The 23,892-nt window shown below is 40.8% G+C and overlaps 2 protein-coding genes across 4 annotated transcripts in view; one reads left to right on the top strand and one right to left on the bottom strand.

Annotated features, from left to right (window-relative positions):
• DENND3 (DENN domain containing 3) overlaps positions 1–23,892 on the top strand; it is a 410,308-nt gene that overhangs the window by 23,537 nt on the left and 362,879 nt on the right. The window lies entirely within an intron of this gene.
• The window catches only part of AGO2 (argonaute RISC catalytic component 2), a 53,922-nt gene continuing 30,211 nt past the window's right edge, over positions 182–23,892 (bottom strand). For 2 of the 3 annotated variants that reach the window (XM_061447672.1, XM_061447670.1), the window contains exons 4-19: positions 22,165–22,349; positions 20,698–20,834; positions 20,429–20,563; positions 17,190–17,277; positions 15,654–15,801; positions 15,212–15,331; positions 14,735–14,857; positions 12,111–12,244; positions 10,182–10,366; positions 8,167–8,326; positions 6,070–6,160; positions 5,129–5,323; positions 3,539–3,673; positions 2,074–2,175; positions 1,075–1,274; positions 182–741 (exon numbers count right to left, since the gene is read on the bottom strand). In XM_061447672.1, coding sequence (XP_061303656.1) covers positions 633–741; positions 1,075–1,274; positions 2,074–2,175; positions 3,539–3,673; positions 5,129–5,323; positions 6,070–6,160; positions 8,167–8,326; positions 10,182–10,366; positions 12,111–12,244; positions 14,735–14,857; positions 15,212–15,331; positions 15,654–15,801; positions 17,190–17,277; positions 20,429–20,563; positions 20,698–20,834; positions 22,165–22,349 — 2,247 coding nt within the window. In that variant the 3' untranslated portion in view covers positions 182–632. The remainder of the gene's footprint in view (positions 742–1,074; positions 1,275–2,073; positions 2,176–3,538; positions 3,674–5,128; positions 5,324–6,069; positions 6,161–8,166; positions 8,327–10,181; positions 10,367–12,110; positions 12,245–14,734; positions 14,858–15,211; positions 15,332–15,653; positions 15,802–17,189; positions 17,278–20,428; positions 20,564–20,697; positions 20,835–22,164; positions 22,350–23,892) is intronic. The other variant, XM_061447671.1, reaches the window with a different exon arrangement.

The raw sequence follows: 23,892 nt of genomic DNA, 5'->3' as shown, positions 1-23,892 counted from the left end.
AACATTCAAGAACAAGCTTCAGAAAATACATTTGCCCTTAGACACACAGAGCAGGATCTTTGTAAGACAGTGAAAACCAGGATTTTGTCACTCTTTTCTTTTGAAAAATAACAATTTTGGAAATGCATCCAGAATAATCAAGGCTTCATCAAGAGTCCAAAAAAAAAAAAAAAATAATAATGCTTTGCTTTCCTTTGTATTAAAAGCTAATTCCTGGTATTTTAGCCCAAACTCGAGTATGAATTAGATCTTTCCAAATTAGTTAAAGCGATTCAATGAATAGCAAACTGAATGAGGAGGTTTGGGGGTTGGTTTTTTGTTTTTTCCCTAAGCCCTGAGATCACAGCTCTTGATTCAATTATAAAATAAGGGTCTGTTTTATAGCAAGCAGCTTAGAGACTTTTGGCAAACCACATTTCTAACAATAGTGGGGTTTGGTACAAGAACGCAGTTCATAATCGAGTCTGAAATTCTGGACGGAAGACTTGCTTGTAAATGGGAAAGGAAAAGAATTCAGATGCATCACTCATTGCTGGCTGTCACTGTAGCTTGGGCAACTGTTGGTCTAAGTGCAGCTGGTCTCATGTGAATCCAACTCTGTACTGTACTGAGTTGCTAAACATTAAAACATGTCAAGCAAAGTACATAGTGCGCAACGTGTCCTGATGGACTTGAACTGCTTTAGCAAGTGCTTGATGATCTCTGCCATTACTCTGACCGGAGGTGTGGCTTCCTTCAGCACTGCAAGAGAACGGGGGGGGGGGACAAAAAGGTTGGAGGGAAAAGAAACCCTATTTAATTTGCCTGTCCTTGCATGTGGTGGTGGTTCATTCATTTGTTCTGAATAGAATGGTCAGAAGTTAATGACCCTTAAAACACCACTGAGGTTCTGAGAGCAAAAGAAGCACAGAAGCAAATGGAACATTTGCCTTTTTCCACAGTTAGCATTCAGTGGTAAGACCAAATCTACGCTCGAACTGCTAACTGAGGATACTACTGACCCCAGAATGAACAAGCCCACCTCCTTCCTGCTTCCTTTCCAATTCTGTTATATTTCAAAACTATGTAACTTACCTATCGTGTTCTTTATCCACCAGATGATACCGGGCTCTGAAGGCAACCAGATGAGCATAATATGCTGGTGCAGGGATGGAAACAGAACGGGTACAACGTACATATGTGTGACACAGCTGATAGGTGAGAATCTGCAGTTCATCTGAAGAGAAACGATTGTCATCCCAGAGGACATGGTAATGAGAAGGTCTGCTTGTTCCCTGAAGGCAGATCACACACAGGATGTCAGCATTTCAAACACGGCTCTTTGCGTTCCCACCTCTGCAGGACAACTGCAGCAAAACCAGACCCGTCCTCAAAAATCATGTGTGATCAATTCCACATCCTTCAGCAAAGTTTTGCTTTAAAAAGTGCCCCCCACAGAACTTATCCCTTTGCATTTCTAGATAGGATTGCGTTTCCAGGGATTTTATCCCTGTTACTGAAATTAAGTGATATTATGGAACTGAGCTTTCGTCTTGTAAACTCAACTTTGACAAAAAGCCATCATATAAAGTATCTTTAGGCAAAATATTAACAGCTCACAGCAATCTAACTTGTGACCCTGTTGACAGTTAAATTTCAATACTCTGGATAAAAGCATATTCAGTACTGTTGCTGTTTACTAGCTTCTGTTCCTGACTGGGAGGAGGAAATCACAAGAATACGTGAAATTACAATGGTGCTGTCTAAATGTAGTTGTTTCCTAGGAACTGGATGCACATTTCAAGTGATTTTAATGCAAGAGGCAGCTATGCAAGATAGTCCAACTACCTCCGACCATTCAAAGCAGTACATAGACAGGAGAGAAGCACAATAAACTAAATGCACAGGGGATGCTTCATAACTGCTTAGTTTCATTGTTTCTGTTAGAGTTTAATCATGACAGAAGAGCGCTGTGGATGGCACAGAAGCTGAAACACACACATGAAAGTTGTACCCTTAGTCTCCTGTGCAAAGAACACAGAAAATACTACCAACCAGTGTTTGAAAGTTACCATCCCACACAAAGTGCTGTACCTGAATACCAGCGTGACTACACAGGTAAAAGTCAAACTCGGATGGATGGGTGATTTTTGTGTCCACTGTGGTACCAGCCGGAATGTTTCCACTTTTTCCAACCTGTGTGAACAGAAAATGCCAAGACAATAAGGCACACACAGAGTTTGTCCTTTGCAGCTGCAGAGTAAGGAAAGACCACAAAAAACAAAAACGGTGAAAAGCAAAATGAGACAATGAGCAAAACTGAAATAACTCAAGTTTTGCTCAACTGAAAACCTGGAGTCTCTACTATGGAGGGGAAAAAAGAGCTGCAAAACCTTTTTAGAAGTTACCCACGGATTAGCTTTTCTGATTAATGTGAAAAGAATTTCCTGCAACTCATTTGTCAATTTCTTTTCATCTTCCTACCCCAGGACAGGTTATTCCCCTCTAACTTTTCTTGTTTATACCTGAAAGAGGACAGCTGTAAGACAGGCCTCCTCTTCCCTCAAAACCACTTTACTTACAAGCAGAACTTTAAAATACTCTTTAAATCAATTTAACAACTGTTATCATAGTATGTTATCAATATAAAAACCACCTTCATGGCAGCATTTAAAGTTACTATTGCCTTGAAACCTACTGGGCTTCAAATGCTCACAGAGAAGCCTGACACAAGGAAGAACAACATGAAAAAACTCATCTGTGAAAAGAGGTTTGCCATTGGAAACTCTTCACTTACAGCAATGACTCCATCCCAGACTTGAGGAATCTCCTCGCATCAAGTAATTCTACATGTACTTCACACAGATACAGTAACAGCTGAGAAACACTCATGAAACCATTTGAGATTTTCAGTGCTACAAATAATGTACTGGTACCAAAGGTGATACCAAAACAAACTCCACATGTCTGACATTAGACACGCAGGATACCTTAAAGGTAGCAATAATGGAAAAGAAAGTGTCCTCAAAGTGTAGGGTTCACCTTACCTAACAATTTGTCTACTGTGCAGGTGTCTACACCTGCTGGTAACCCAAGAGTACCTCTCTAGTCAACGACAACCAAACCAGTGAACTTACTAGCGCTGGAATCACAAGAAATGTGCCTTAAAGTGCAGTTGGAAATAATACACAGATCTCCATTTGCAACCAAGAGTGCCTACAACTCCAGATGCAGACATCTGCATTATAAACCCTTCACCACTCAGATTAATCTCAAGCCTTGAGGATCTTCAGACAGTAAAACAAAGGAAAAGCAGCCTGAAAAAGCTGATAAAGGCTGGACAGACTTGTTGAAAAGCAAATCCTGCTGATGGTTCATAAAAGCTTCTTACCAGTTTATTATATGGGACACAAAACAAAGGTTTTCCTTTCCAGATAGAAAGATCTCACCCACTGTATTATGTAGTTTTTCAAACAAGTCTCTTACTACCTAAACAAGGAGTGAGTAACAGGGAACTTGGCTGCCTGCTAGGTACTTGCTGGTCCCAATTAGAACATACCCGTTCATTTTTATCTGTACAGAAGAGTCTGGTGTGATGCCTTTTCTGCACAACTATGAAAGTAATTCCAGGCTGGTAATCCTTTTCTAGTTTAATGCATGCTTCTCTGATAGCCAGCAACTCATGATGGAGGACCTGAATCATAAACACAAAGATGCATGATAAATACGAAAGATAGTTATCTCTTACTCCTATTTATCTGCAGATGACTCTTATTTATCATGTTCCTTCCTCATTGTCACTCAGTAATGAGATGTCAAAGCATGCAGCATCAAACCTTCATCTCTTCACTTAATGAGAACAAATTAAATCACCAGTTTCCTGAGCCAGGCAAAGAGCTGGCTCCATATTTGTTCAGCTCCAAGCACAAGGCTTGGACTAATAAGCTGCATGTCAAAATCTTCTTAACTGCCAAATACAAATGAACATTTAATTAGGCTGGTGAATATACAACAGCCTCATTATTTTTCAGGCTAGCACAAGGGATACAATCCAGAATTGCTCAACTATGTGCTCTTTCCCAGCTTTGTGAAGTCTCCGGCAGGACTGCAGGCATCAGTAAGAATGGAGAAGGGGAAGGCAATAGAACAAAAAGCAGTTGTTTGGGATTTGGGTTAATTATAAAGTAATCACTGAAAAAAAGGGGGGAAAAAAAAAAAAATCAAAAGTTCATACTAAGATTATTTTATTAATTCAAGTTTACCAAGTGATCTTTACTTCCTTCCCCTTGGATTTTGAGAAATTCACTAAATTCTCTAAATTTACACATAAAAATACAGGAAAGTGTATGTGAATATCTTTAAAATTTACAGAATCACAGAATGGTTTGGGTTGGAAAGGACCTTAAGATCATCCAGCTCCAACCCCTTGCCACGGGCAGCGATGCCTCACACTAAACCATGTCACCCAAGGCTCTGTCCAACCTGGCCTTGAACACTGCCAGGGATGGAGCATTCACAACTTCCTTGGGCAACCCATTCCAGTGCCTCAGCACCCTCACAGTAAAGAACTTCTTCCTTGTAACCAACCTGAACTTGCCCTGTTTCAGTCTGAACCCATATAGGAAATATCTCATAAAATATGGTACTTGTAAGCAAACAAAAGAATTACAAGAATTTGTCGAGTTTCATCAGGAATGAATTAAAAGTGACAATGTGAAAATACAGCATTTACTAATCCTGGTTTAAAAAATAGGAAAAGTAGCTTATACTTTTCATTTAAAAATAGTCCAAGTTCAATGGGATACAGTTGGACTAATGTATCTTGGACAGGTCACAGATACTGAACATAACTTGAATGCTAGAAGTAGACTTGATCATTTGTAATTTTGCAAAGGGAAGAATTTCAAAGGCAAAATATTCCAAAGGGAAATAATGCAAACTGAGGTATCATTTTATTATGCCATGACTTTAAAGGAGGAAAGCATTAAACACAAAGCTCGTGAAAGATGTGAAAGCAGTTTCCCTGCTCTGCTTGGTTAGAATGCAAGGAATTTGTAGAGGGTATACTTCTTTTCAGAACTCCAATTACATAAAGCTACATTACTACCAGAAACCTACATAATCAAAACCTCAGCAAGAAAAACCTAACCTGCTGAAACTGCCCCTCGGAAACACCATCTCTGTAGAAGATGATACGAGTTGGTTTAAATCGAGTTGATTTGTAGAACTGAATAAGCAGCTCCCTGACCATGGCAGCCAAATCCTGGATGATTTCTTGGCGGTGCTGCTGGACCCGAACAGTGGCACAGTATCGGTTAGGATGAGCATCCATGCTTCCTACAACCTGTTGGAGAACATGCTTAGTATCAAACCATTCAAAGCACTTTATTAAAGGTATTTCATGAAGGTAAGTGCACTCGCTTTCTAACAGTATCGTGTAAACTAAGTGGTTGACCTAGCAAAGATGGAGTCAAATTCACACTCTGCAAGTCAGTTAAGACAGACACTGCCTGCCAAGGGAAGGCTTTTCAGTTCTTTGTGTATTTAGCACCACAGATAAGACACTGCACATACCGTCACCAAACATCTTCATTATTCAATAAGCCAGAGCAGGCACTACAGGTGTTTTAACATCATGCAGTCAAAGGCCATTCCCCAGAGATTTTCATTCCCAGCCTTTCCAAGAGATTACTGCACATTTTGTGTTATGAGGAAGCTTGAATCACCTAAAACTACAACTAAGCCAACCCAGCTCCCCAGCAGTAATGGATAAAGTCTTAACATTTTTAACTGCTGAATAAGCAGATTTAAACAGGCACCAACTCATTACTGTTGCTGATAAATAGCAGCTAATAGAAAAGCTCCTCTGTGTAGCAGCAGCCCAGGCATTTTACAAGCTACTATACACATGTAAGGAATTAGTATTGGAGCAAGTTCTCTGAAGTTCATTAGATCCCTGCAGAAAAGTCATTTATAACACTATAACTGGAGAGAAGAAATGGACCACAAAAGAATTGAAACCAATAAAATGCATTGGAGATGAACAGCAGGACAGAGCGGGGGTTAAAGATCATTACACAATTTACTCACTGCAGCAATGGAAGGCTTTTTTCCATCTCCAGCTGGAGGATGAGTTACATCTGCACCAAGGAATATGACGGGCTGTTGAAACACTGGTGGTCTGATCAAAGAGAAAGGAGACTTGTAAAAGCAGCAAAGCTTATGCTTAATAAAGCACATTATAAACAGGTAAATTGCACTTTATACCCTTGCAGTGAATTAGTCAAGAATTTGCACATCCAAACTGGCCTTGACATTGTAGCAATTACTTTAAAAGTAGATTATTCTGAAGAAAACTATGCTTTTCCCAGAGAAGCTGTGGCTGCCCCATCCCTGGCAGTGTTCAAGGCCAGGCTGGACGGGGCTGGGAGCAACCTGCTCTAGTGGAAGGTGTCACTGCCTGTGGCAGGGGGCTGGAACTGGATGATCTTAAGGTCCCTTCCAACCCAATCCTATGATTCTATGACGGTTTTAAGCAAACCTTTAAGACATCAATCACTGCATCAGGGGTAGAACACCAAAAGACTAGACTGGGAGTTTTAAACTTCAACTCTATTCCTTAATAAAACAATTTTAAACAAGAAATCTTAGGCCAGCAGAATCTGTGTATGTGGGTGTGCGGGAAACAGTGATGTACATTCAGCTGTTTTCAGACCTTCTCTAAAAAGGCATTTGAAGGTAATTATAGCACTGGAACTCACAATGCAATTATACAAATAAAAAGCTGTTCTGCTCCCATCCCCTCAACCAACAAAAAATAACAGAGCTCTGGTTTAAATACCCCAATCCTGCAGTTTTCCAGAATGCCCAGGTATGGTGTGTAGTGGTGCCATTTTTCCCCCCTTAACTCCATTTTCACAAATGCAGTTTCTTGGTATAATGAACATAAATCACCTTTCTGGCCACATTATTACCGTCAACACACGACACTTAACAGAGGCCTTATGTTTATGAAAAAGGAGCATAGAACTACTTCTATGATGTGTGTTTCTATTTTGTTTCCACAGCAGTATCTTTAGCTCCTTTCGGAGAAACAAAACTAAAACCAAAGACCCAAACACCCCACTGTGCCTTGCTCTAATTCATGCTCTGTAATATGAGGATTTTATTTAGCAGGAGCACACAACCCAGGCTGAGTATATTTAGCTCAAGAAACGGGATTTAACAAACAATATATATATCCCTCCTGATACCATGTTCTTCTTTTTCCTCCCTAACTTCTTAATTTCACCTTCTGGCAAGCCTAAGTATACTGAAGTGAAACTTTGCTTATCTGGGCCAAGCAGAACACTGACTTCTTTAAAACAGGCTCCCAAGAACGATGCCGCAGATCCTACCCCAAGCTCCCTCTACTTACTGAAACGCAGCGATTGTAAAATGCCATCTTTTTACTGATGTAAAACCTAGTTGTTTGCTTTGATTCAAGTGTCTATCTCTTTATGCACGGCTCGTCTATCCTGCATAGGCAAAAGCTGTTACTTTGTTCATTCTTCCATTAGGATTTCTTGTCACTGATTTTTCAGTAAAGCTTTTAATTAGTTTCAGTTTAAGAACATTTGATTTCAGACAAAGACTAAATCTGGTTTGTGTATCAACAGCAAGGTCCCTTCTGTTAATATTTCACTCCCACCTATATGCAGGACTTCAGTGACATGTCAGATATGCAATTCAGTAGTATCAAAGCAACTTCATGGAATGTAGTAACAGTATAACTAAGACTTATCAATGCAATACTAAGAAATTGCAAGGCAAACTGAACCTGGAAACCAGTTAAAGAGTTTTCTGCTCCCAGCTTGTTTTTTAAATGTCTATGTAAGTGAAGACATACAATAAAACAAAGAATCTTGACCACAAGCTATAAAGTAAAAGGCACTTCTCCGTTTGCTTCTGGAAACTCAAGGCAAGTAAAGCATCACAAGCGTTTCATTCAAGTGGAAGCTGTACACTCCAATGGTCAGACTGAAATAACAAATGTCAACTGGAACACGTATTCCTCTCCAGCCTCTGTAACCCAAGAGTCACGTAAACCACAGCGCTATGGCTACACATGAAACACGCAGTTATCCTAGTACGACCTGTGTTCTCTTTATGCTGCAACTCCCCCTTCCTCTCTGACAGCCAGCTTACCTTCCCTGTGGCAGTAGAATGTTATTCACGCCTCCTAGCTTGACATTGATTTTCAAGCAAAGGTTGGACAGAGTCTGTGGCGTTGTTCTTTGCACGTTTTTCATCTGGACGCACTGTGTAGCCATCCCCAGCACCGTGTCACCCACACGCTTCACCTCCGCTGCAGAACAAATTACGACCAATAAATACTTGCATATGGCAAGACAAACAACACAAGAGACCTTCAGTGACAATGAACTACCCACAGAGATTTAGCAAAGGGGTCTTTAAGCTTAAAGAAACAAGGAGAAACATAACCCCCAAACACAGCCTTCAATGAACCTCCCTCCTGCTCCACCTGCCAACAGCACAGTCACTGGGTCCTAAATATAATTAAAAGGCACCAGTGGCTTATTTTAGCTATGATTTTTCTTTAAATGACACTAATTGTAATTTTAGAGTAACAGTGTTTTATTATCAGCACGGAAAAGCCTTTGCCAATGGAGCTGGTAATGTGAAAAGTATGATGATGATAAGCACTTGTTTCATTCTGAAATACCAGACCAGTAACACAAACTCCATATTAATGTGCTAAGTAACATTCAGCCAACAAGTTTATCAGTTCACCCCTTGCAGAAGAAGTGGCCACTTCACCAAAGGATGGCCCATAAAAACTCCAACAGGAACTTATTAAGAACTTTACTGTTCAAAAAGTCAAAAGAAATCCTATTGTTAACAACAAAATTAAGGCTTAAAGGCTTTAAAAGAGCCATACTCAGAAGACATTTAGGCTCCAAGACAGGCTTAGAAAAGATACAGCCCCTCCTCTGGCAACAGGAGATGGAAAGAGGCTTTCTGAGGAACAGGGTGAGGAGAGGAGAAAATACAAGACTGTGGCTATAGGAAGAGCACACAGGGAGAAACACAGGGAGAACACAGGGAGAAAACAAAGAGAGATGATTAGAGGGGGCAGAAAGAACTGTAATTAAAGATAATGACAAGGAAAGCAGATGCGAGTGGTACCACATCCTCTTAGCGGTTAAGTAAAGAGTCCCCTTTTAATGCCAAGCAGGAAAAGTGAAAATGTCATTTTGCACTGAATTTCTATTGAACAAATTAGAGAGGAGCCACCTGCTTTGCAAGGAAGCTTCCTTCTTAAACCTCTCTTTTCATCTTGGATGAGATAATCTTGGGAAAAGAAAGTTAGGAAATTATTTTCTATTGTATTAAATTGGTGAGGGATGGGATAAACCAAATCTGCAGCTGCTTGTTAGATCTGAGCCATCAGAGAAGCTGTCCATGAAGCTACAGGAGAAAATAGTGGACGGTGCTGCAATTGAGCAAGCTAAGTGGAAGGAGGAGGAAGGCAGGATAGGAAACCAACCAATCATGCTATAGTAAAAGCTAGCTGAATACCAAAATGCATGGTTTATCTAAAACATATTAAAACCTATGTGTATGTGCTATGTAAAGTGTCGGTTTGCCTCCACAAAGACCAGCTGAAGTTGCTGAGTTTTTACCACCTGATCCTTACAACCCAAGAGTTAAAAAACCTGAAAGAATAGGCAAAGGAAGTGATTGACACAAATCTTCTCTTTCACTCAACTTCTTCTGACAAAGGGTGATGGCATGAGTAGGCAAAGAAGTTCTAAAGGCTACATAATTCTTGAGGTCATTACTTCTTCAATCACTTGGAATTTTGAGCACACAAGTTACAGAAAGTATATTTTAATCCAGGACGTATCAATTGAATCCATTTCACAAAAGCCCTGCTTTAGCTTTCTCCCTCACTGCATCTCAAATGCAGCCAACAGGAAGAATGTGGAAGAGCAAATTAAAAGCATAGACAAAACTAATGAAAAGAATTAAGAACTTCATATAAAACATCACACAGCACAAGGAGAATAAAAATCATTTATAGCCCATTCCCTAAATGGAATTGATGTAGTTAAAATAAACTTCTCTCATTCAAATACTTCCCAAAAGAGACACGAAGTTGTGTCTGAAACACACACACAGGATTTGCACTTACTGACCATAGACTGGTGTTTTTCCTGGCAAAATTACTACCACGAGCTGCAACCCAGTGTAAGTGTTCTTGAGGTGTCTGAACATGGGCTCCACACTGTCAGCTCCCTGGGCATATTTACAGAAGCACGGCTGCCCCTGGATTGGCATTCCTGCATCTCTGGAAATCTTCCTCAGTTGTTCTGTAAAGGACCTAAGGGATGGAAATGAACACATTTGATTCTCAGGTAGCAAAATTCACCTTGATTTTTGTTCTTATTTTTAATGGAACAGCCCTGTTAAACTTGCAGAGATGAGCTGTCCAAAAAGCTGGGAATTTCCCCCAGTGCATCTTTAATTGACTATCCCTATGCAGTCCCCGAAGGAAAGACAGGGGAAGATGAGGAAATACAGAGTATAAATGACACCATTACTAAAAACTTCATTTCCAAAGCAAATTCCACCTTATTTGATCTTTCTGTAGGAGGTAAGCTACTTTGTGCCAAAACACTGCAACAATGATCCTTTGGATGGCCTGCTCTACCATACTTCCACATGGTATCACCACTACCAAGATGTCTGGAGTTCCTCCTTTATTTTGTTGAGGAAACAACCGGCAGAAGTTACCAGCAATTGTGTCTCAGTGAACTGATCTAACATCAGTAATAATGCACAAGAAAACCTTGCTGGTTATCACAGAAAAGGTGTGCTCTGGACATTTAGATGAACCTTCTCCAAGGATAGTGCAAATATAACTCACCCTCTGATGGAACTGGTCAGAAACAGAGACAACCTGGTTTTCATAGACTCACGGGATGGTTTCAGTTGGAGGGGATATAGAGACCATTCAGTTCCAACCCCCTGCCATGGACAGGGACACCTCCCACTAGACCAGGCTGCTCCAGGATGTCATTTTTAACATTCATGTATTTCATGGATGTTACATGGAATGTGTTTTAATGAAGGAAAGAGCTTGGTTTTCATGTTCCATCCAAAACAGATGAAACCAAATCTGGAAGTTTCATTCAACTATTCAAAGTCAACCAAACAACTAGTCCTACTCACCTTGCAAATGCAGCAACCTGCACATTACAGATACTCTAACAGCTAGAAAGTCGTAGACAATAGTTGGATTGCTTTTTAAAGCTTTCCTTTTAAGTAAGTTCTGCATGAATAAATCTATGCCATATAACCAGGAAAAGAATCTAAGACAACACATGTGTTAGCTTTCACACTTGACAAATGCTTGGTGATAAACACCTATCATTACATCCTTTCTCTAATCTTAAGGTCTGCCCTAAGGCCTCACTGTCAGAAAACCTGCCACATAGTGTAAATTGCTTTTGGTAAGTCTGATATGGAGGATTTCATGGTGCTAGCATTGAAATCATAGTGGCATCATTCAAGGCAATGAAACAGAATCACAGAATATTTAGGGTTGGAAAGGACCTTAAGGTCATCAAGTTCCAACTCCCCCTGCCATGGGCAGGGACACCTCACACTAAACCAGGTCACCCAAGGCTCTGTCCAGCCTGGCCTTGAACACTGCCAGGGATGGAGCATTCACAACTTCCCTGGGCAACCCATTCCAGTGCCTCACCACCCTAACAGGAAAGAACTTCCTCCTTATATCCAATCTAAACTTCCCCTGTTTAAGTTTTAACCCATCACCCCTTGTCCTATCACTACAGTCTCTAATGAAGAGTCCCTCCCCAACATCCCTATAGGCCCCCTTCAGATACTGGAAGGCTGCTATGAGGTCTCCACGCAGCCTTCTCTTCTCCAGGCTGAACAGCCTCAACTTCAAATAGAACTTCAAATAGAACTTCAGAAGCACTGTTAAAGATTGACTGCCATCCATCAAACAATTTAACAACTCACATGTTCTAAATAAGTGAGATTATGGTATGTCCATACATAATAAATAAGAAAATCACCATCTTATGAAAAACACTTACTTAAGATGAACTTCAGTGCACTGGCGCTGGGGAGCAAAGCACGCGATTGCCCAAACCTTTATCTCAATTCCAGTGTGAAACTGTTTATTCCTCATGTCCCAGACTCCTTGAACTGGTGTAGCAATTGCTTTATTCTGGAAGTGCAAGGAAAAAGAAAACTAAACACTAAGGCAAAAATTGATTCAAGCCAACATAAACCAGTCCTCCTTCTACTTCCCTCCCCCTAGTAGGCAACTTCCATTCTGAAGTCTTTGTCTCCACTACTCAAACATTCATCCTATCTTACAAAGTTCATTTTATCACTGTAGCAATCATTTTGCTGAAAAATAAAGCTCACATTATTCATTTTTATTGCTGATGGTTTTATTTGGTTATATAAATCAGCAGCAGGTAGAAATTACACACAGATAGCAATCGGATTCACAGTTGGTATGCAATGCTATTTCCACAGCGACTTTACAACCACTCAGTGAAATTTCCAGAGAGACTTTATCAGTCCTTTAAACATGACTAAGTAGAGGCAAACAGTGGTTTCATGCCATTCACACAACTCTATAGGAAAAATGTGAACAAGCTGACAAAGACAATCAGTTATTCAGCTTTGACCTGCACAACACTTTTCCTCTCTCCCATGAAGCAGACATTAGTTTGATGGGTTATCTCGAGGACAAGGGATATAATGAGACAACTGAAGTAACTCTGGTGATGTTAACTGCCTTACAAGGTAGCAGTATCCTGCAGATGTTTTAGACGAGTTCCCATGACGTCTGACTTCTCATTTGGCAGCAACAGCTAAAAGTTAGGGGTATTTTTCAGGACACCCACACAAATTTCATAATTCATTTTGCAAAAGGGTTGTGTCTCTTGAAGACGTTACCACCCCCATCATTCGTTTCCATCATTCATCTGACATTAAGCTCTTGTTCCCCTGGTGCCAGAACAGTTCATGAGATCACTCTATAATGCGAATCGTGCAAAGACTGCTGGGTTATCTTCACGTGTCAGTGAAGTAAGGTTTGAGCTAACATGCCCAATTTTGTCTGAAGAACTTTAGGTAGAAGACCACAAGATCCTCTCCCACTGGCAGTTTATGGAGGTAACAGTCTGATTTGTGCATCATAGAATGGTTTGGGTTTAAAAGGACCTTAAGATCATCCAGTTCCAACCCCCCAGCCATGGGCAGGGACACCTCACACTAAACCATGTCACCCAAGGCTCTGTCCAGCCTGGCCTTGAACACTGCCAGGGATGGAGCGTTCACAACTTCATTGGGCAACCTGTGCCAGTGCCTCACCATCCTCATAGTAAAGAACTTCTTCCTTATATCTAACCTGAACTTCCTCTGTTAAAGTTTAAACCCATTGCCCCTTGCCCTATTGCTACAGTCCCTTATAGGTCCTCCTTTAGGGGACCTATAGGGATGCTGGGGAGGGACTCTTCATTAGGGACTGTAGTGCCAGGACACAAGGGGTAACGGGTTAAAACTAAAGCAGGTGAAGTTTAGACTGGATATAAGGAAGAAGTTCTTTACTGTGAGGGTGGTGAGGCACTGGAATGGGTTGCCCATGGAAGTTGTGAATGCTCGGGGGGGGGGGAACGGACACCTATAAGGGACTGTAGCAATAGGGCAAGGGGCAATGGGTTTAAACTTTAACAGAGGAAGTTCACGTTAGATATAAGGAAGAAGTTCTTTACTATGAGGGTGGTGAGGCACTGGCACAGGTTGCCCAATGAAGTTGTGAATGCTCCATCCCTGGCAGTGTTCAAGGCCAGGTTGGACAAAGCCTTCGGTGACATGGTTTAGTGTGAGGTGTCCCTGCCCACGGCAGGGGGTTGGAACTGGATGATCCTAAGGTTATTTCCAACCCTAACTATTCCACGATTGTATAATGAAGAGTCCCTCTCTGGCATCCTTGTAGGCCCCCTTCAGATATGATCTAGAAGAGGTTCATCAGAAGCCTCCACAAATGATGTTATCCCAGCTATCAACCTTTCATCTTGCATAAAACCAAGACATGTTATAGAACTGACAGAAAATTCTGTTTCCTGAAGTTTTTTTGAAGGATACCACAATAGGAAGATCATGTTGGAAAGGCCACCTAAAAAGCCATTGTAAAAACAAAACCTGTGAGTAAATACTCCAACAGGAAGAGATGGCTCTAGAGAAAAACATGCTGACAGAGAAGATACCTGAAGCTAGTTCTCCTAAACACAGCTACCACCCAGAACACACAAAACCAATGAGAAGTTCTGTAAGATTTCAGATTTGAGAGGAAAATAGGAACAGTAGTAATTGAAGCTGTCTCTGTTCTTCTCATACACACTGACTTGAACCATTATTCATAGATTTCTTTTTGCAACACACAACAGAACAGTGTGTGAAGGAAAAATACACACCTTTTCCTCCTAACTTTACCTTAAGGATTTTTAACCTTTCAGAAATAAAGAAGCAATTGAGGGAGATGCAAAATGGCCATTACATTTAAGGCCTTTCAAAGCTTACACTTAAATTCTAAACATTACGATGACTTCATATTCATTATCTCATCATATTCAACATAATTAATTTGAAACCACCATATTACAGAAGTTATCGCAGATTGCACACTATGTGTTCCACGTACCCTGCCTCCATAGAGGATGGAAGGAGGCTGCAGGACTCGACCAGTCACATCTGTCATTTCATCTTTGACCATGATTCCAAACTCACGAACATAAGGGTCAGTATTGAAACTCGCGCTCCGCATCTGAAATTACAAAGGGATTAGACACCTCTTGCACAAAAAAAAGTTCTTTTTATGATCTAAATCTGAGATAACCTGTGTTTGGGCACACACCCCTTATATATGGGTGATGCCACGCATCCAGAACCTCTGTTAACTCCACTTGGATACACGGATGCCTCAAAATTTTAAATAAAGCACCCAAAAAACCCCACTTAAAAACATTTTGTGAGAATGTATTTCTCTCACATTAATGGGCAAAGGCTTATAAAAACAAGCTCACAACCTGTGCATAGTGCACAAACCATTCAGTATCTGCTAATGGCAATAAAATGAAGGCCGTTACTGTGTTTCACTCATTTTCATCAGACCACTCACCAATTTGCTAATCTCTTCTTGACGGTCAGGTGCTGATCTGGCAGTTGCTCGAATCATAGTGGAAGTTTGATTGTCAGTGAGTTTCTTTATGCATCTTTGTCCTGCCACTATGTTGCACACCTGAAACGTCCCCCCCCACAAAGGAAGTTAAAAAGCACAGTGTAACGGGGGGTTGATTTGTTGCATTCTTTTCATTGCTGCACTAGAGAATTTGGAAAGTTGGCTACTCAAAAATCAGCTTGTCAATAGTTGAGCCCTTTTCCCTCGGACCCCCCATTCTCCCAATACCAGTATTAACCAGAATAGTTCATGAGATCACTCTGTAATGCGGATCATGCAAAGACTGCTGGGTTATCTTCACGTGTCAGTGAAGGAAGGTTTGAGCTAATATGCCTCTGACCCCCATTCTCCCAACACCGGTATTAACCAGAAGTTTACTTGCCTCAAGAGGGAGGTATGTGTGTTTCTGCTCCTGTCCAACTTGTAAACATGGAAGGTGAGGATAGCGTAAAACTAATTTGTGCCTGTCCTTAAAATACTGAGCTACAGTGCATTCAACTGTTTGTCCATTCTCCTGCTGAAGTGGGAATCTGTTGGAAATCAAGTATTAAAATAAGACATTACTTCATGTAATTTCCCACATTTGTGCTGATAAATGTATTAAGCAAGTGAAGCTTACTGGAGATTAAACCTAATTTGTTGAAATCATAGAATGGTTTTGGTTGGAAGGGACCTTAAGATCATCCAGTTCCAACCCCCTGCTACGGGCAGGGACGCCTCACACTAAACCATGTCTCCCAAGGCTCTGTCCAACCTGGCCTTGAACACAACTTCCCTGGGCAACCCATTCCAGTGCCTCACCACCCTCACAGTAAACAACTTCTTCCTTATATCTTAACCTGAATCTCCCCTGTTTCAACTTGAACCCATTCCCCCTTGTCCTGTCACTACAGTGTACTTCTAGAATTCAGATTCCATCACTGCCACTACTGTGTCTTCTAACAGTACAACAGCAGGCTATTTCTCTAACATTCTTGATACCTAAAGCTATGAATTAAGTTTCCTTAGAGCATGTGCCCTAGAGACAAAGATTAATGTTTCCTGCTTATCTGGGATATGTGTAGTACTACATTTTATGATACAGCATGCACAGGAAACAGCGAATCTACTGTGAGAGTTGCAAAAACCAATTCCTGCTTCAGAAATGCACTACTCTCTTTCTGTGCATCACAAATACTTCTGTATGTGCACACACATTTGCATATACATGTGAAGGGGCACACAAACACTGTTTCTTCACTGATAGCACAAAACAAAGCCCAGACAATTAAATACCAGGTCTAGATACTGATCAGTTATTTTCTTGTTATCCAGCTGTTATCCAACCCTAACCACGCCATGAGTCTATGATTAGCTTGGCTCCTTACACCACTGGCTTGAAAATAGGAATAAATACCTCCATATACAAGTTATCTGTAAATCTCTGGTTAGTGACTGAAAACAAACATTACTTCCACAGGAAAAACCGATGGGTAATATCAAGATTAGAAAGCTTATGCCAGCTGGCACTGCTTTTCTACTCAATAGATCTGGGAAGCATCAGGTTACCAATAGTGCAACCCTGTTCTTCCAACGTTGGGGAAATCCATAAAGAAATAAGAGTAATCAAAAAACCCCAAACACCAAAAAACCAACCCCAAAGCAGCAGAGATTAAAACAAAGAGATTGGCTCAAACACCAAAGCATTTGTTCTAGAGTAAAACTAGAACAAAACCAGCAGCAACACAGAGTAAATACTTTGAGGTGTATTGTAAATATATTGACCAAAGAAAGCAACATTTCTCAACACAGCTTTTCCTATGTCAGTAAGGAACAGATACTTCTCTATTTTTCCAGATAACATTCTAATTTTCCCCAGGCCAGATACTTTTCTGGCCTGAGACTGACCATATGCTTACAAAGCAGCAAAATACTTTACGTTTGGTGACTTGCTGGACGTCTGGTGACATTGCACACTCTGTACTTTCTTTTCATCTGTCCACAGTGCGTTATCTCCACCTTCAGACCTACACATTGGAAAACAAGTATCACCATTTCTTCAAAATCAAGGTGTTAGTCCCCCTAAACTGCGACACCAGACCACGTAACTCTGCAGTAAAGCTCTTCACTATTTAGTACATCGTCTGAACACCAAAGAGTATCCCAAACAGAACTTAAAAGCCTAATTTATAGCTTTAACATTCAAAGCCCCTGAGCTTCAGCTAAAGTTCAACAAAGAGCTTTAGAGACAAACAAGACAAAACCCCACAGCTCCAAGAGCTCACAGACGAAGCAAAGTGCATTCTGTTAATTCCAACTCTGTACCTCTTAGGAAGCCCAGGATGGTGAAAGGACAAAAAGGGCACACAACCTCCTTGAAGCACACAGCTTGTTTATACTTTATGTCTAAACACGCGGTGCCTGCGAGACCTCCAACTACTGCAACCGACCCTGAACTAATGAGTCAGAGGGGGTGGAAATACCTATTCAGCCTCTAGCAGCCCAAGGGAATGAGGCCATGGGGCTTTACTCCTCATGAAGACAAACATCTGCTGCACATCCCACTGGCATAAAAGCCAAGCTCACCTGAAGGCGAATAACTTCTAGAGGAATAAATTATGCAGCCCAAACCAGCACAACACAGCTCCCCATGAAGAAGTGTTTCCAATTTACCACTACCCACAAGTATAAGCTTGAATGCAATGCTTTCATTTCTATTACTTTCATGCTCAGGCAGAAACAGATGTACGTGGACGGGATTAGAGATAGGAAGTTGCCATGTGTGGGAATATGAAAGAGGGGACTGTAGATTGGAATTCTTTACACATCTGCACGTGTATATAAACTCAGGCTGCTGCTGAATTTACCCTATCTGCCACAGGCACTGATAACTTCCCAAACAACGTATTAATCTTAGTGTAATTTGTTAGGGCTATGTCCTGGGTTCAGCAGTCATTTTTCTCCTTAGTAGCTGGTGCAGTGCTGTGGTTTTGACTTTCAGCCTGGGAACAGCGCTGGTAACACCGATGTTCTTAGTTGCTGCTCAGTAATGTTTAGTTTGACCAAGGACTTTGTGAGCCTCATGCTCTGCCAGGGAGGAGGAGAAGCTGGGAGGAAGCAGAGACAGGACACCTGACCCAAGCTGACCAAAGAGGTATTCCATACCACAGCACGTCATGCCCAGGATGTAAACTGGGGGCAGTTACCCGGAAGGGAGTGATCGCTGCTCTGGTCAGGGTGGGTATCAGTCGGCAGGTGGTGAGCGGTTGTATTCTCTTCCCTTGTTATTCCCCTTATCATTATTATTATTGGTGGTAGCAGCAGTGGTTTGTGTTATACCTTAGTTACTGGACTGCTCTTATCTCAACCCATGGGAGTTACATTCTTTAGATTCTCCTCCCCATCCCTTTGGGAGCAGGGGAGGAAAAAGGGGGAATGTGAGTAAGCAGCTGTGTGGCCTGAAACCTTCAATAATTTCATGTTTTTATTAATATCTCTAAATTCTGTAGCCCAGCATTTCATTAAAAGATAAACTGTGACCTCAGCTCACACCGAGCTCTGCTGCACACTGGAAATGGTTATTTCCACCTGAAGAATGGAAATCCTCGTGGAAAAAACACCACCACCACCTGGCAATTCAGTGCCTGATTACTTTGGAAAACAGTTACAACCTGTACAAACACAGGATCTATTTATAGTTTTCTTGCTAACTTCTAATTGGGTAAACACGGTTTTGAGGACATTTTATGGCCACAAGGAAGCTGCAGGATAGAGTTAGAGCTTGGTTTTCTCTTTTAACGTCCTTTCTATCAAGCACATCATGAAGGAAAGACTTTGATTTTTCAGAAGAAACCTTTAGTGAACAAAACCAGAAAGATCCTTTTCTCCTACTCTTTGATTCAGTCATTACGTATTAGAATAACTTACTTCTAGAATTAAAGTTACGATTAGCATAATTTGCTTCCAGGAGAGCATATGTATGAAATACCTCAGTGTGCAAAACCACATCACTAAATTACAGTTTAATTTAGAATGTGAAAATCTTGGCATCAGTAATTGGAAAAATCTAAGATCAGGTAATCTAAAAAAACAAACAAACCAAAGGCCACATAAACCCCAGGTCTTTATAAACGTTTTGGTACCATCAGATCAGGAACTGGAATGTCTTTATCATGGAACTGGGACTGGCACTTCCAAACGATTTCAGAAGTGAAAAAAACGGATTTTTTTGTTGGCCTGTTTACTGTAGAGATGGAGGTACTTTATGAAGAGTAAAGCACTACAGTAAATACAGGATCATAGAATAGTTAGGTTTGGAAAGGACCTTAAGATCATCCAGTTCCAACCCCCTTGCCATGGGCAGGGACATCTCACACTAAACCATGTCACCCAAGGCTCTGTCCAACCTGGCCTTACAATATTAATTTGGGAAGATCAAATGTTTTTAAGGAGACTGACATAATACAGGATGCTGTTCTCCATAGTGGAAAGATCTCAGTATTATCTCTGGACTGATATGTTCTCTGATGCTAACACACGCCATTAACTTCGACATGACACTTCATCAAGTGGTGCTGAGCCACAAAAAATGTAATAAATGAAGGTATGTCAAGAGAACCTACACTTGAATGAGGAAAAGCTTGCACACATCACGAGCCAGTAACTAATGTCATTAAAATAATCATCTGTCTGCTAGAAAATTTAGTTCAGCCCATCATTTAGAGTAAAACATCATCTTAATGGTTGCACTAAAACACAGATTCTTGAATATGTGATAATTTACTTATGTGCATACCTGAGCCCTAAATATGGATGGTTCAGTAAATAAATAAATATGCTTACTTTTTGCACTAGTGATGCATCAAACCTGAAGCCACATCCTTACCTGAACTGACTCAACTTACCTTATATCCACAAAGTGGCAAACTACAGAGATTAACTAATGTAGCAGGAAAAAAGGACAAGTAGACTGAAACATAACATTGATTGGTTGACTTCTGAAAGTCCCAAAATACATGTAAGTGATAGAACAATTCCTGCCTCTTAGCTTTGCTCAGAAAGTGCATGTGTTATGATAATCTGTCTCCCAGTAAGACGACCTCTATAGAATGCATTTTGAGCTTGTAGTGGTAACATCATCAGACAGAACAAAGCAGTTTTATGTACTTTAATTATTACCTTTTATTTCTTTGGTAAACTTTACCCTTTGGGAATCTGTCAGAGGTTTTTGTTGCTCTTCAATACTTTTGAAGTCCAAAACTTCACACACGAACTCAATAACTGGCTGTGCTTTGTAAAATGCAGTTGCAGACACTGTAGACAAAAACATTAACATTGAATTACAGCAGTACTGAGGAAACTTTGAAGGAATCAAACAAATGAACTCAATTTTTGCCTTTCCATTGAAAGGGAAAGAAGGAAGAAGAAAAGGTTTCTGTAGGACCTACCATCAATATTTAACATCATTTTCCATAATGAAGGTCTGACTGATTGATGGAAGCCAAACCAAACTTCTCTGCCACCACCCAATGGATTGGAGCACCCTTCTGATGCTGTAAAAAAAGATCGCCCCACAGGAGTATATCTGCAACAGAGGGAAGAAATTCAGATCATAAAACTAAAGCAAGAAAAAGGTAATAAATCCATAACTAATGCAAATTCCTATTCACAAAAGCAGAGAAATGTCACTGTTTCAGATTACCAACAATCTGAGATTCCCGTCAGGACACCTCTTAAAATCCAGGTAAGTTACAGTAAGAAACTGACCACTACTCATAATTGTTTAAATCTATTTTCAGTATACTCCTTATTATGCCTACTAGTTCAAACAAAAAGCGCTAAAACCATCTTTTGTACTCTTACTAAAAATTCAGCTATGCTTTTATTTGGTATTCTATTAGAAAAATCAGTTATGCTTTAGTGAGAAAATAATTAAACATCCCTGCTATTGAAGCAACACTAAAATAAACTCTCCTCTTACTTATGCACTGCTTCCCCTGAAATCTACGGAAAACAACTGATTTAACAGATATTTTTGAGGCATCTTTCTCCATGGAAATTCAGCACTGCACACCTAACATTAAACTAATCAAACCCAGAGCCAGTATGGTTCTCTGAACAAAGATGTGTGACTAACAAATCTCGGCTGTTTTCTGTGTTACAAAACTTGACTAAAGTGATTTTGTTTAATCCCTAATAAGCAGATAAAGTCAATGTACTGTAAGGCTATTTAAAGATCTTTACATAAATTTAACTCATTTTCCCTATTTAGCCCTTCAAAATGGGAAAGTTCAGCCCTATTTTGTTCTTTACTTTCCAACTGAATGCAGTTCGATCAGTGGTCTTCAGCAACTTGTTTCACGGCAGCTGAATTAAACCCAGTATCTCCTGGGTTTGGCTGCAAACGCTGTAGATTCCACTTGCTTGGAAAGAAAAAAACCCAATTATTTTCCTTTCTATAAAAAGAGCTATAGTGAGTGACATTAATGTTCCCCTACAGCACAGTGTCCTTCATACAAAACCAGCAGTAACATCTGCCCAAGGACACACAGAATAGGGTAACAAGTTTTAAAGCCACCCTCACACATCCATCAATCTCCAACTACTTTCCACTCGGGGAAAGCTTCCTTCTCTGAGGTATACAGAGAAGTGGGTATGAGAGATGGCAGGGCACCCCTCACCTGAGAGCACACAGACTGAACACCAGTGCGGAAAGTGTCTTGCGTCCAAGGCTGGAGGTTACTAATTCCACTGAATGAGCAGAAAATCACTGCACTGCCTCTTGCCTGAGCATGCCATCTGCTAGATAGCTATTGCTTTAGTTGAGCTATGAAAGCACATCCTACCCAAAAAGCCACTAAAACAATTCAAATAACAAAACCACCAACTAAACGAAGTCAAGGTCTTCCCCTCACCTCATGGAAGGCAAGTGCCTCATCACTACATCCAGTGCCTGGATGGTTTCAAATGGGACACCCGGCAGCCGACCAGAAAGAGCATCATGTAATGCCTGCAAACTCACACAGGACATCCACTTTATAGCCACCTTAAATATTCTGTCCTTTCCTTCTCCTGGCAGCGTGACCTCCAGCTCCACCTGCAACAATGCCAAACAACAAACCAAGATGATTCTTTCCATTTAAAGGGGAAAAGGGAAGAGACGATGGATTCCTCTACACAGCGCTATAAGGCATGGGAATAGACAAAAAGCAATGATGAAGAAACAATACACATCAGGTACAGCCTCTTTTTACAGGTAGATCTTTCCAAAGGTGCATTTCAGAGAGCGGGCGTGCTTCCCAGCTGGCACCTACCTCCTCCTTTGAGTCAACATTATAATTTGGGAGTGCTTGCATATCAACTGGGAGGTCTCTGTGAAGATCCGATAACCTGATTTCAGATACCTAACACACTGCAATGCATCACAGCTCAAGTCAGCTCCTGCACACCTGAAGTAAAACCTGGTCTGTCACTACCTGCCAAGATTCATGTATTTCTGGTACTCACTCTCTAGAGCACCAGAGGGCTTTAAATACTATTACTGTAGACACAGTTCAAACAGGAGAAAATACAATTCAACAGGACCTTTCAAAGAAGAAAAGGTCAAATAACACACCCCAAACAAAACAAAACCCCCACAAAACCCATCAACCCCAAACCCTCTCATTTTGAAGTACCAAAGAAAGAATAAATGACGGCCCCAAAGTAGTAGCAATGCAGTGATGCTATCAGGCAGCAAACAGGGGCACTCCTTTGACATGTCAAGCCCTACTTAGAATTTTGTGTCTAAAAAACCACTGGCAAACTACATCTTGGTAAAATACTTCAGCTAATGACTTGTAATTAGTTGTAATGCTCATTTCTCCTCTTTATTAAAACAAAGAAAGCCTGAGCACCACAAAGTTCTTAAACTGACTAAAATGAAGGCTTGTCTGAAGCGATGAGCAGTACTGGGAGTGACTATAAGGAATAACAAGATCACAGTATCCTTTGTATTGCATATAAACAAAACCAGTGTACTTTCCTGTCCTAGGGAGCTCACAATTTACATATAGAAGGCATCCACTTAACAGACAAACTGTAATTAGTGGGCTAGCAAATATAATACATGGATAACAGCAAGCTAATATATGCAATCAGCTGGTGTTCGGCGACAGTTAGCTTCCCCAGTCAAACAATAGGAAGGAAAGATGAAACACAAATAACAAGCGTTCCTGTATGCAAAAAGACGAGTTCACAGTTTAGAGTGTGCACACCAAATCAGTATTACAGTCACATCCCTCCTCCCATACAAACACCATTCACCAGGAGACTTGAGCAGAGGAAGGAGCTGTATGGCTGTGGGAAGGCAATGGGAACTGCAGGCTCTAATTGTGGGGTCACTGGTCTGAATCTGGCCCAGAAGGTTACTCTGCTGGAAAGCTGTGCAAATAAAGGTACAGGTTTTCAGCTGGCAAAAGTTGGAAGCCTTCTGTGAAGCATTCATTTCCCACCACACCATCAAAAGGTCTTCAACTTGCATCTTATTTAGAGCAGATGGAAAACATCTGTCACACCTGAACTGTATTTTCCTCTAAACATCTCCTCCAAATCAAGTTTCATATTTTCTGTTACTCCTGATACTGTTAATGCAAAACTGCTCT

Source organism: Pezoporus flaviventris, unplaced genomic scaffold (assembly GCF_033815535.1).
Source record: "Pezoporus flaviventris isolate CSIRO_AGI_PZ_B2104156 unplaced genomic scaffold, CSIRO_AGI_Pfla_v1 ptg000007l, whole genome shotgun sequence".
Lineage (NCBI taxonomy): Eukaryota > Metazoa > Chordata > Aves > Psittaciformes > Psittacidae > Pezoporus > Pezoporus flaviventris.
The sequence above is the reverse complement of the archived record's forward strand: the minus strand, read 5'-3'. Positions and strand labels throughout refer to the sequence as shown.